The sequence below is a fragment of the Neoarthrinium moseri genome, assembly GCF_022829205.1.
Source record: "Neoarthrinium moseri strain CBS 164.80 chromosome Unknown scaffold22_Wmoseri_CBS_16480, whole genome shotgun sequence".
NCBI classification, from domain to species: Eukaryota; Fungi; Ascomycota; class Sordariomycetes; order Amphisphaeriales; family Apiosporaceae; genus Neoarthrinium; species Neoarthrinium moseri.
This window is the reverse complement of record NW_026055136.1, coordinates 513,711-526,558: the sequence shown is the minus strand read 5'-3', so window position 1 is coordinate 526,558 and position 12,848 is coordinate 513,711. Positions and strand designations below refer to the sequence as shown.

At 55.1% G+C, this 12,848-nt stretch overlaps 3 protein-coding genes across 3 annotated transcripts; all 3 read right to left on the bottom strand.

Moving 5' to 3' along the window:
- Positions 1-202: 202 nt before the first annotated feature.
- On the bottom strand, positions 203-2,719 carry JN550_006493 (uncharacterized protein; the record flags this gene model as incomplete). Its single annotated transcript, XM_049318238.1, has 1 exon — positions 203-2,719. The coding sequence occupies one exon, from the start codon at positions 2,717-2,719 to the stop codon at positions 203-205; it is 2,517 nt and encodes an 838-aa protein (XP_049171712.1).
- Positions 2,720-5,008: 2,289 nt separating this feature from the next.
- JN550_006492 (uncharacterized protein) lies at positions 5,009-6,319 on the bottom strand (the record flags this gene model as incomplete). The annotated part of the gene is made up of 2 exons (XM_049318237.1): positions 5,009-5,996; positions 6,072-6,319. 2 exons carry the CDS (start codon positions 6,317-6,319, stop codon positions 5,009-5,011), a joined length of 1,236 nt encoding a protein of 411 aa, XP_049171711.1.
- A 2,324-nt stretch (positions 6,320-8,643) lies between these two features.
- Positions 8,644-9,546, bottom strand: JN550_006491 (uncharacterized protein; the record flags this gene model as incomplete). Its single annotated transcript, XM_049318236.1, has 3 exons — positions 8,644-8,853; positions 8,909-9,258; positions 9,513-9,546. The coding sequence occupies 3 exons, from the start codon at positions 9,544-9,546 to the stop codon at positions 8,644-8,646; spliced, it is 594 nt and encodes a 197-aa protein (XP_049171710.1).
- Between the last annotated feature and the right edge of the window lie 3,302 nt (positions 9,547-12,848).

Here is a 12,848-nt window from a genome sequence, read left to right as displayed (position 1 = left end):
CCCAACACCCAAAAGTGAGGTAACTATGGACCGTGACGCCTTGCCCAAATGCCAAACGACAACCTGAATGACCCTGCGTTGATGCTTAATCTATATCCAGCCAGCCGCCTTCGCCACAATGCGTCTCATAATCACCCGCCCGTACGGTCGTGCTATCCTGATCGCTAAGCTCGTCTCCAGAGCTCACCCTCCCCTCGACGAGTCAATCCCACAAACCCGCACCTGGATCAACCGAATTTGAGATGCTAGGTCTCGAGTCCCGTTCCCTCCGCGCCAAGGAAAACATGTCTTCCTTTGGGCACGTATGCTGCCTTGATTTTTCGACATGATGCACCTGCTCGTCCTCAGCCACGGGGAGCCCCAAGCTCGGGGACACGTGGGGCACGTCGGCAGCACAGCCATCCGAGTGGCTTTCCACGTCAGCATCAGATGAATAAGGATCGCTGGTCTCCAGCTCATGCAGTGCCGTCGCCGCTTGTGCGGGCGAAGTCATGGAGGCCTCATCCGCCGTTGGAAAGCCAGGACTGTCGTCGACATCTACCGTATCGGGAGCTGTCGGGATTACGGCCGGCATAGATGCCCTGTCGGATGGCTGGCCAAGCAGCGGGCTCTTGGGATGCGGAGGCTTCGCAAAATTGAATGAATCAGGCTGGTTGACCGAGGATAGGTGGGGGGTTGTCTTCGGTCCGTTCTGCAATGGAAGAGGGTGCGGGAAACGTTTGATCTTCAGCTTGGGCTTCGCCGGCCATCTTCTGTGTGTCATCTCAAGGCGCTCCTCCTCGTCAGTATCATCGTCCGTCACCTTGAAGGGTTCATCTAGATGCTTCCGGTGCGCTAGGAGTGGCTGCAGATTACTTCCACTCGATCGCCTGTGACGGCGCTTGAGCTTGTCCTTGGCCGAGAGGCTCTCGGTAGCAGTGGCCATCGTATTCAGCGGCTCGTGGCTGCCCCTCGAGGTGTTCACCGTGGTACCCGTGACCATCCGCCTGAGGTCGACCTGGCTCTTGCTAAATACCACACGGGCTCTCAAGGCGTGCACGGCTCGATCCAGGGCCAACTCGATGGCACAGCGGTCGCGTATCCGTGACAGCTTGGGCCAGGTCGCACGCTCTCCAAGCAGACAAGACCGGAACATGAAGTCGGTCGTAGGGTTTCTGAGCACCTTGGGAAGATCCAGAACGCCTATGGCGGGGAGGATGTTGATGTCCCCCGAGTACTTCTGGCTCAGGATCGAGCGCAGCTTGGTCACCAAATTTGGAAAGATGCCAATCTCGGCCAGCACCTGCATCCGATGGAGAGCCTCGCCCTTGGCAAGCTGTGTGATGCTGTACATCCAGTCGGATTGGCCCCGCGGGGACTGTTTCCGCGAGGCCGAGGCGGGAGAGGGCGCGTCCTCCTTGGAGAGGAACGGAACGACGTGTGGGTTCACCTGGGACACGATGAAATGGTTGACGTTGAACATCTCGGCGAGTCTGGTCATGGGCAGGTCATTGTCGACGGAGCCATCGATCCACATCTGGGGCGTCGGATTCCACGGGATGTGCTCGCCGGTCACCGGATGCTTGACCAGCAGCGGCGCGGCGCTGAAGACCAGGGGCACCGAGCACGAGGCGGCTACGGCCGACCAAATCATGACGTTGGGCGCCGTGACGTAGTTGAGAAGCCGGGGGAGCTCGTATATGGAAGCCGACGAGACGCAGATGTTGCAAATCCGCCTGGTGCGGTTGTAAGCCTCCTGGAACGTCATGTCGCCGAGAAGCTGGCGCATGACGCGGGTGAGGTGCTTGATGTCGGACCAGTTGCCCTCGGTGAGGAGCCTGCGCAGGTGGTCCACGATGCCGTCCTCGTTGCCGTCCTCCTCAAAGACGGCCAGGTCCCCATAGGGAAACTCCTCAATCAGCTGGGGGATCTCGTCGTCGGTCCTGGTACAGATGACGGCGCAGACGATGGAGCCGGCCGAGGCGCCCGAGATGATACGGGGCAGCAGCTTGACCTCGAACATGGCCTTGAGCACGCCGATGTGCGACATGCCAAAGGTGCCGCCGCCACTCAGCAACAGGGCGCTGCGGCCGAAGCTCTGGCGGGCGAAGAGGGCGGCGTCGAGGAGATCCTTGGGCTCCAGACCGCCGGGCACGCGGCTGTGGGCACTCTGGTCGACCAAGGCCGCGATGGTCTGGAGCGCCGAGTCGACGTATCGCTCGATGAGCTTCTTGGTGCCGCAGTAGGAATGGCGGTACAGGTCGATGTTGCCCATGCCGCCCAAGTCCCGGGTCAAGGCGGTGCGCACCAGATGGGTCATGGCGCGCAGGTCGCCGTCGGCCCGCGCCTTGTCGAGAGCGTCGAGGCGCTCCTGTATGAGTTCGGGGTTGTAATCGCCGGTCGACTCGTCCTTCTTCCACTCCTCGTTGCCCTCGAGGGCGTCGAGCTCGTGGGCGGCCTTGTCCCACTGCTGCCAGGTCTCGGCGTTCTGCAGCCTGGCGGTCAAGACGTGTTTCCGCTCGTCCAGCAGCCTCCGCCGATCCCGTTCGGGCCCTGTGAGGCCATCTCTCAGGTACAGGGCGAAGCTGCCGGCGCCCCTTATGGCCCTCGACAGAGGCTCGACGGCGCCGTATCTGGGGGGCCTCGGGCCCTTCTTTGGAGCAGTAGAGCGCCTGGACGGGGGAGCTTCACCGGGAGAGGCCGGAGTGATGCGCAGGGCGGGCAGGAAGAGCTGCGCCATGGTAGCAGGACGGCCAGCACGGGTTCGGCCAGGTGGGCAACTGTATCATTCTCGGCAGGGCGATGCGGAGGTGCTCTCGGAGCTGCGTACAGAATGTCTACTAACTAACTTATGGGTAGGATATCATAGGCGTCAACGGGGGAGTTTGACGGGGATCGCGGCAGAACCGAGATTGAGAAGCGACGGTAGGAATTTGGATAGATAGGTGTACGGATAGCCAGGCTCGACTAGCACACGGCGTCCACCAGGCCGGAGTGAGGTTTCATGAGTAAGGTGAGCGAGCAGGTTGCGGAGGCGACACCTAGTCAGTCAACGGCCAGAGATGTCGTCGACCAGGCCCGTGTTGCGTTGCGTAGCGGGTTCGTGTGCAGCCCGGCACAGCAAGGCACAGCACAGCACAGCACAAAAACCTCTTGTGCAGAAAATTCAACCTGCACCGCCAGCAAGGGAGGTTTTCGTTCTACGTTTCTGCGGCAGTTGGCATATCACTAACGGTTAGAGTTTCGGCGACTCGAGGCATAAACGGCGTCAGTTGGGGAGGGAGACAGAGTCCGGCGAGTTGGTGACAAAGGGAAGAAGAAGCACCACCAGCTGGACTCGACGTCAGACAGGCCGACGCAGCCCAAGAAATCGAGATCCGGGCCCAGGCCAGAGGGATCAGCCCCGGCATCTGACCCCCCCCCCCCCCCCCCCAAGCTGCAGGGGGAGGTTCCCCCGCCGGGGGGGGGGGGATTGAGCCTGGCAAGGCCAGCTGGGCTTGACCTGGCCAACAACACCAATCAGCGCTCCGGCAGCCTGACAGCCTGACAGCCCAGCAACCCCACACCCATCCCGACGGGCCACGGGGCCATGTGGTGCTGCTAATCCTGCCCATCTGAGCCGCCCCTCCTTCGGCAGGCAGGCCACGACAAGGCGGTCTGCAGGTCTGCAGTCCGGGGTTGTAGTGGGGTTATGTGTGGCCCGTGATCAACCCGCAACCTTGGAACCTTGGAGACTACCCGCAGTCGGGTACCACAAGACACCACACACAGTACACCCCGTCCGTCCACACATGCCTACCGTGTAGATTATGGGCTTCGAGCACGCCCAAATCATGGACACCCTTTGCTTGGCATGTTGAAAGCATGCACATGTCCTGTCGTCGACGAAAACTAGTCGTGCGTCGTGCATCGTGCATCGTCGTCGTGTTGGTCATGACCGATGGGAGCGGCGCCTATACATGCATCCCATACCCGCTGCCTACCTACTTAGTTATACTGGACGTTTCCGGGTGCGGCCCACTACAACTCCCATGCCGGGCCCCTGCTCGCTGAGACGGCCGGTTGGCTGCTGGCGTGGGGTAGAATGGAACCCCCAGACAGCCGGCCGCGGCGCGTCTTCACGAATCATGTGAAAGTCAGACTGCCAAAGACTTGCATGTTGAGCTGGGCTTGGATCGCAACGCTCCCCTTATATAACTACAACGCGCTGCGGTGTTGTTTCATAATAGCACGTTAGATGTCCAATCTCATAGGTACCTACCTAGGCAACCAGGCAACGAATATAGCTGCTGGTCGGCAAGGCTTGATTGGCTGTAGTTTGCAGACACGCATTGCTTCGGTATCAATCTAGAACAAGAGGATATTCTTCCTTCAAATCCCATTCCTGTCCGGAGTAGACGGCCCCGCCTGTTTGTTGCTGTCTAGATATGAGTACGCCGTTCTTTGTCACGTTCGGCTTCCTGACTACCCACCCACCCTAGACCTATGAGTTGGCCAAGTCGTTGTGAACATGGCCAACCTGACCCCGATCTGACGTAGTTCGCACCAATCACCTATTCTTCGCCTTTTGACTTACCCACTGCGCAGTCGACCGAAATCCTGGACCCGACCGCTCATGCCAAATTCTGTCTGCCATATTCTCAGTAGCCCGGGTCCCTCACCGTGACACCACTTCGAACATTGTCATGGCGCCCCCGTCTGACACTGGGGAATAGCTGACATCTCGTAATCGCCGCACATACATGCATGACTGCCGACTCCATCTACACAGCCCCCAGTTGACCTCACCATATCTCGCTGCCCACTCAGCCCCATGCTACCCAGGCCGGCGATAGTCAATAGGTGGTCCCCATTCTGTTGGCCCCCCGATGTGGTCCATCGCCCTGGCCCGGTGCTTCCCATCCGGCCCGGGGCGGGTTCGGAGAGAGAGACAGGCCCGGGGGAAGAGGAGGTAAAAGGGAGGGGAGGCATGGTTGTTCCCCTCAAAGCCGCGCGGTGTACCATCTGCAGTCACAGGTTAGTTGTTGCGTCAGCTGCCATCGTACGGCTGCAGAATCTGCGCCTTGAACCCGAGCAGCTCTGTCGCAAAGGCGCCCACGGCGTTGCGGAGCTCGTACATGACCCCCTCCTCTACCCAGAAGTGGCCAGCCCCACTGACCTCCTTGTCGCAAAACCGCGAGTCCTCGTGGGCCTTGAGCTTTGTCGTCCACTCCCGGAATTTGCGCAGCGTGAGGAATCCGTCTTGATCACCGTAGACGGCCAATGTCGGATTGCGGGCCAGCTTGGTTTCCGACGCATCCAGCCCGGGCTCGGCCGCGCCCTCGTGGTGCGTACCCGGGCCGTCCGCCCTGGCGGCCCTTTTCGGCCAGCCACTGAAGGGATTGGCGAAAGACATGGTGGCCAGGTTGGTGACGACGCCAATGGGGGGAGAGACTGCCACGTAGGCACTGCGGTAGGGCAGCGGGTTCTCCGCCTTGGCCATACACTCCTCTTCGCCGACTGGTGCCTCCCCGGCGTGGTCGTGGGACTCGTGCCGGTGCTTCCTGTGTATGCGCTTGGTCCTGGCCAGAATATCCCTGACGCCCTTCCGGATCCTTTCTTCCCGGTCCAGCGAATGTGATCGCCTCCTCTCGCGGCTTTGGCGCGGCAGCTCCTCGTCGCCCCCGACCCTCATCCCCAGCGACTTCCTCGGGGAGGCTGGGTGGTCGAGCAGTCTGTTCTGCTGCTCGGCCAGATGCTGTGCGCGCAGTCTGATATCCGCTGCGGCTCCGTGGATGGGCGGGCTCTCGAAGATGGCCAGGATGGTGTCGAGCGGGGGCAGTTTGGTGGTCACCATGGCGCCATAGGAGTAGCCGGCCTGCAGCATGATTGGCGACACTGAGCCTTCGGTGCTGATTCGGTGGGGGGAGTCGATGTAGTGTGCGTAGTAGGCCATGAACCCTACCACGGACATGTAGTCGGCCTGCTCCGGCCGCGACGTCCAGGACGTACGCGCCCCCGACGACGATGATGCGCCTCTGGGTCTGCAGTTAGCCAACCATGTCGCGGTCGGCGCGGCCTCGCAGGAGCATGCGGCAGAGGTCTAAACACACCTGAAATTGAAGGTCGCCACCATGAATCCCAGCTGCAACAACGTCCCCGCGACGACGTCGACGACGGGATCATCGTAGCTTCCTCCTAGCGGCGCGTACGGGTGCGCGACGACTGCGACGTGCCGACCCCATCGCGGGGCGTTGGGCGGTTGGCTGCCCAGGCTGGCGGGGTGGAAGACGCGGCAGTCGAGCTTGGTGTGGTCATGGACGCTCGGGATAGTGAAGCTCAATGTGGGCTTCGGCAGCATTCTGTCTACACTGCATTGTTCGGACGTTGCGCATTTGTAGGACGGCTTCTCCCTTGCTGACTTAGTTTGCCGTGCAGGAAAGAGGTGCGAGGCTCTCTTTGAAGGTGCAGTACTGTACATACCTCTTATCATACGCCCGCGCCCGCGCGATAATCCGCCAAGATTACTAGGGGGGTTCCTTGGGATCACCGGCTTGACGTCAATGCCCACGTTTATCAGTGCAGTGCTGACTCCGCATCCTTCCTGTAATTTGGAGCCTTCAACTCCCGGTTGCCTTGATAAGGCCTTCATTGTGCGGTACGGTAGACTTACATACAGTACCGTATGCAATCCAAGTTGTGGCTTTTTTTCACCTCATGCGTCCCCCTTTTCCAGGTCTAGGCTATACTTTCCCAGCCCGCCCTGCCACTGACAACCGATCAGTTTGATCTTGTGTCTTGTCTGACTACCACTTCAGTCAGTGACTACCAACCAGCGCGGGTAGGATGGTAGGGTAAACCGGCGCACACCGGCGCACTCTGTATCATGATGCTATATCATGATCCTATTCGTCGAATGGGATAACCAATGTCTTACAGTATGTACATCAACTCGAATAACCAAGACAGCCCACTATAGTTCGTCGACAACTACCTAGGTAGGAAGCTGGAAACCTAGTGCTAGGTATACACACCCCTGCCCCAACACCACTTACGGATTTAAACCATCATGTTTCCCGTATCATGTAAGTTCATGAGTTGAAAGCGAAACGAGCTGTGATGCCGGCCAAAGTGCGGCAAGTTTTGAGATCGACCGCTTCCAGGTTGTTTCAGTGAGACAATCGCCGACATTCAGCCGTAGAATCCCGATTGTCGCACTAATGAATTCTTCCAATCTTCTCAGCCAAACCTCCGCAGTACGAAGTACAGTATTGGGAAGATGAAATCCGATGGTTAGGAGATTGCGATTGCAAGCATCTTAGGCAACTGCTCAAACGGAATTCGGTCGTGTCTCTGTAGCAACCTGGACGGTATACGGCATCCCTACTATAGTCCATAAGTACAACGCACAAAGGGAAGATGCATGGCATGCACTTCCAAATTGCAACAACTATAATTTTCATTATCTCTCGGAACACACAAAGGGTTATCGTCAATTCTGAGGAACAGAGTCGACGTGCAGCAAGCCCAGCACATCAAGTATAGCCAATCTCCACACTAGGAGGCTGCAACATGAAGTTGGATAGTCCTTCGCAAGCAAGGAAGCAAGCAAAGGCTACGGATCATAATGAAGTTTAACAGCGCCTGGTGTGCCAGAACACCGTCCTTGTCTGGCAAAGTGCATCCCATCCCTTAGTGTTGCCGCACCGATACCATATATGAACAATTCTCCAAAAAAAGAGTTTCCAACCGCTGCCATTGAATGGTTGAACGGAAGAATGATGAAATTGCCCACTAACGGAATCGAACCGTTGATCTTCTCATAGCGTACTCATCTATACGAGTGAGACGCATTACCACTGTGCCAAGCGGGCTATTAAAGCCAGGGGCTGATGTTGACTCGATCCGGCTTATCCGAGTACAGATAAGTGCTCACTCAACTTTAACTTTTTCAATTTCGGGAAAAATTTTCACTCTTAAATTCAAAAAAAGTAAAAGTAATAAAATAAATTAAATCAATTAAACTAAACTATTAAATCAAGATTTATATAATTTATATAATAAGTTACAGACCACATGCCACAAGATGCTTAATTATATAGAGAGAACTTCACTATCCTTGAAATAGTCTCCCTTCCTGTCAGACAGCCAGGTGGATGCAGGTTCACAGCGACCTAGCTGGTACGTAATTGATTAGATTGGACCTCGTAGATCGCGTCATGATTCTGGGGACAAGAGAAGATGTTACACACAACAGACAGCCCTCCCGCCACGGCACTTCCGAGCACCTAGTGAATCAGTTGAACGTGGAAGGTCCACCGCTCGGGCGACCACATCCATTCATTGTCTTACAGAATCCCCCTTGTTTGACAATTTCCCTCGTCATTACCGGACTCCATACACAAGAAGTCGAGTTTCGGTCAGTGCTCTGCGCTCCCAGGAATGCTGGTCCGTGACCTGGTATGCGGACGATCCGAGCCTCAACGGTAATACCTCAACGTCGTCTCTTCTAGGAGGGGCCAGGCCTCCCGACCTCGTCACTCATCATCTCTTCTGCCCCCCCTGTCGGCGTTTTCATAATCGCTATCATCATCATCGTCGTTGTCGTCGTCGTCATATTCTTCCTCGACGTCATCCTGACAATACACGCCCAGGGCGCCAAGGCCCTCCACGCCTTCCGCATCGTCATCCTCGTCCTGCGCACGCGCCGGCCACCTGTAGACAAAATGTGGGGACGTCAGGTCGAGGACGCCGCCAGACGCGGCGTCCATCACGCGGTCGTGGCGAAGCTTTCCCACGCTCGAGGATTTGGGCACCGTAGACCACGGGACAGGGCAGAGGCCGGACGGGTCTCGGGGCAGGGGGGTCGCGATCGGGCAGCGAGGGGTCTTCCTCCTGCGCGTGTGGTGAGCCGCGCGTCAGGGCGCCGGACGGCATAAGACTCACCTACAGCCTGGCAAACTCGGCCTCGTCGCCCCTGAGGTGCAGGAAGTGGGAGTGCATCAGCGTTGAGCTGGCAGCTAGAGACGTCGCTGTCGGTCTCCCAGTCGGCGTTGCACTTATGCCGCATGCGCTCCCCGCGGGATTGCATCCACTGGTCCAGATGCCACCACGACCAGTCGACGTACGGCTTGCTCTGGGGGTCGAACGGGAACGGCACCCAGCTGCCCCGCCCGTCGCGCGTGCACCACAGCCGGTAGTCGGACCGGTCCTCGTCGTCCTCGAAGTCGGGCCCCCGTATCAGGACCTGACCAGCCGCGCCTGCAGGTCCCTGGAGAAGCCGGTCTACACCTGCGACCTCTGCGACGGGCGCGCGCAGTCGATGACGTAGACGAGGAGCAGGCCCTCAGTTTGCATTGCTGCTGCTGCAGGCTCGACAGGGTCGGAGTGAGTCGTTCTGCACAGACCACAGCCCCTCCGTTGAGCAGGTATCTGATGGTAAAGCAAGAGAGCCGTTATTGTTTGTACTCGGAATCCCAGTTCTCGAAGTAGACCCGGTTCATTTCTAAATACATCAGTAAATGTTAGTCAAGGAATTATTTACATTGACATACCGCGGGGAGATTCACGGCGATCCATTTCCGACATTCTGAGATGGCGGAGACGTGTATTTACACGGTAATAGTTGTTGCTACAAAGCAGTCAGTAGCGTTCCAGCAGATCATACCGTTTGAGAATGACTATACAGTCACTTGATCGCTGCCATACCATATAATGACAACGCATGTGTTTATGTGTCTCAACAAACCCTCTGATGCAATAGCAGGCCATAAATGAAGGGACTGCATGGGAGTCTACACGTCTACCTTCCAACTCTAGTTTCTACAGGACGGTAACAGTTATGCCATTCACTGATAGCATAATAATTAAGCTGGGCAAATACCTATAGACCTACAAGCTACCAGCTGTGAGCTAGAACTCCTACCTCTCAAGCTAAAAGGTCGACCTGGAGACGCCTATGGTCTTCACTCAAAATACGATGGTGTCGAGTGGTTTGCTGGAATCTAGTGACTAGCGCCCATATGTGATTCTATAGAAATCAGAATCACAACAAGAAAATGTAACAAGAGATCAGTCAGACTTTATCGCTTTGACCTGGGTTGGTCAAGGCATCGAGATATGTTGCTGCATATGTGCAAGGGCAGCCCTTACCCGAGTCCTTAACTATTGCTGTGTCCTCCTATATCGGTCCACCTCTTATCAATAAGACTAGGAAATAGCTCTGTGACTCGATCAGGTATATTCGCCTGCATCACACCAAGGAAGTTGAGATTAAATCAGGCCAGGATCTAGAAAGGAAATGGGCCGATATTATCCCAAACCCCCAAATAAGTAAGTTAATTGATTTCAACTAGGAGGTCGGGTTGAGCAACCTACTTGGGTTCTTTCTTTGTAGTCATAGGATTAGTGAACAAGAGCGTCATGATCTGATGTCGCCAACCTCTTGGGACGGAATGCCACAATTCAGCGACAAGGCTTGTTATAACGGGCATGAAATCCGTGATTCACGCCTGATAGAACCCACTTCATCTCCGAAGGATCCTCTTAAGACCTCGATCGACATTCATCGTTCCAACCTTTCAGAACTCTCCCAAGTAAGACCCCAGAAAGAATCTGGAGGATTTTCTCGTAAAGTACACCGAAAACGTCGTTTACCCCGTAGTTTCAACCAATGCTTCGCACGTCGCACAGGGGCTAGTGGCCAATCCCTCATAGGTTCTGTCAACGGCCTCTAGACACTGGGTTTGTTAGGGCAAACATTTATATGTGGGGGCAACGTAATTGACTCCAGCATTAGGAAACGCCGCTTCCTTTTTGTTTCTCCTTCTGCGGGCTAGGGCAGTTATATCTTTCGAAGTGCGCCTTCTTTCGAGCTGTCTACTAAATCATCAGTACAGTTATCGGAAGCTAATGATGCTCGAGTATCTCTCGCAAATGTGTACTCCAGGCATGTGTCGTCCGTGGTCACTGCCCCTGCTTTGATGGATATTTTAACTCGCCAGAGTCGTGAACAATATTAGTGATTACTGAGTCAAGCTCTCTGTCTTTCGAGACAGTCAAGCAGAAAGGCTTCTGCGTTTCATAGAGCTTGAGGTCCCTGAGAAAGCTAAGGGAGAAAATGACTTTTCGCGAGACCCCTGAGTCCTCGGGGCTTTGTTCCATGGAGTATGTTTTGTTTGAGTTTGTTAGATTACTAAGTAGTCGCGCTATGCTCCATAACATGAGGATTCTAACGACAGAGTCAGCCAAGGGATATGAGAGGATTGAAAATGTTAATTCACACAAGGTCTTAACGTATCTATAAAAAAAGGAGCAACTGTATGTTGCCACCGGAGGTTGTCCCTTGGCCCGAGGTGAACTTCTTGCTGTTGGGGGCGGGGGTGGGAATCGGTTGTTTTACTTCATACCGGTTGTCCCCTGAAGTATTGATGATGTGCGTCACAGCGCGTCCGTCTCCCGTGGAACCCGATTGTTTGCTGCATCAAGTACAGCACAAGTAGCACAGCTAAATCGGTAGAAGCACCTGTTGGAGGCCATTAGGCTTTCGACTTTGAATACATTGTAGGACTAAAGGCGCGGCGACGGAAGCCACATCAAGTTCGAGTAGGATCATTAGATGGCTGCTGCAGAAAGCCAGCCACGACGGTCGCCATTTTTTATGAATGCGACATCTGCCACCTGTTTCGTCCCTTCACGAGCCAGTGCAGCAAATGAGCTGTAGTACCTACCCATATACCTGCATTCAGATTAGTTAATGCTGTTTGGTGATGGCTTGTGTTCAGATATACCTACGGGCGAATGTATAATGAATGAACATTGCGTTACTTCCCGCTTTGGGACGGTACAAATGACAGCGACCTGGACAATGAGCTATGCGTTTGCATGTCACTCCCAAACGAGGGCAATCAACCAAGCCCACAGTATCTATATACGTATTCCTCATAACGCTCCTCCCACCACTTTATCTAGGAATCTCGATCATCTTTCATTTGCCCCTTGCGTGTCAGAATTGTTTATGCAACTACTCATTCTAGCGACATCCAGCGGGAAGATGAACGACAATACTCAAAAGACGCAACCTTGGAAGGTTCTCATTCCAAGTGGCAATGGTTTGCAGAACCTGCAGGACCTCCGTTCATTGATTGATCGGCCTTGGGCTCGCGAACAACTAAACATCGAATGCATCAAAGCCTTTTCTGGACCAAGGTAGAATCGGTGTCCTCAATACGAGTCTAAGCGTCATCCTGATCCCTATCCACATATCTACAAAGCTAGGCAAGGGGAAGAACTGAAACCTCGAATCTTCACTTCTCGCTAGAAACATCATTAGAAAGCGTCAAGGTCTCTATGCACACGATGCTTCAAGCATGGCAGCATGTCTGCTTGCCAGTGCAAAGCTGCGACACGAGCTTGGTCTGGTCCAACGTGCTGGGGAGGGGAAAGGGGGGGTTCCAGATGATTGATAAACTCTGACTCACTTGAAAAGCATCAAGTTTTCGATGCGAATACCGTTATTCACAGAGGCACAAGGGTATAGTGATGATGCTAGTCTACTTTCGTGGCCGAGATAGTCATTGATTTAATCCTTCACTGAAAATAACCGCCACCTATGTGATTTACCTATTGCCATCTTGAACAAGAACGTAGTGAGCCGCCGAAGGTGTTCCTCGTTCATCAACTTAGTTCACACAGTATCGTCTTGAAAGTGAAATCTCGCGAGTATAAAAAACGGCAAAACGCTTGCAAAGCTTCGGTCCCACATGCGTCCGACGCGATCCGGAAGTCACCATCCTGATGAGATGATAGTATATCTAAGTTTCGGGCGGCGCTGGTGTTCTCCTGTCCAGATGGAGCGCCCCGCAGAGAAGGAGCGCCTGATCCTGTTCCTA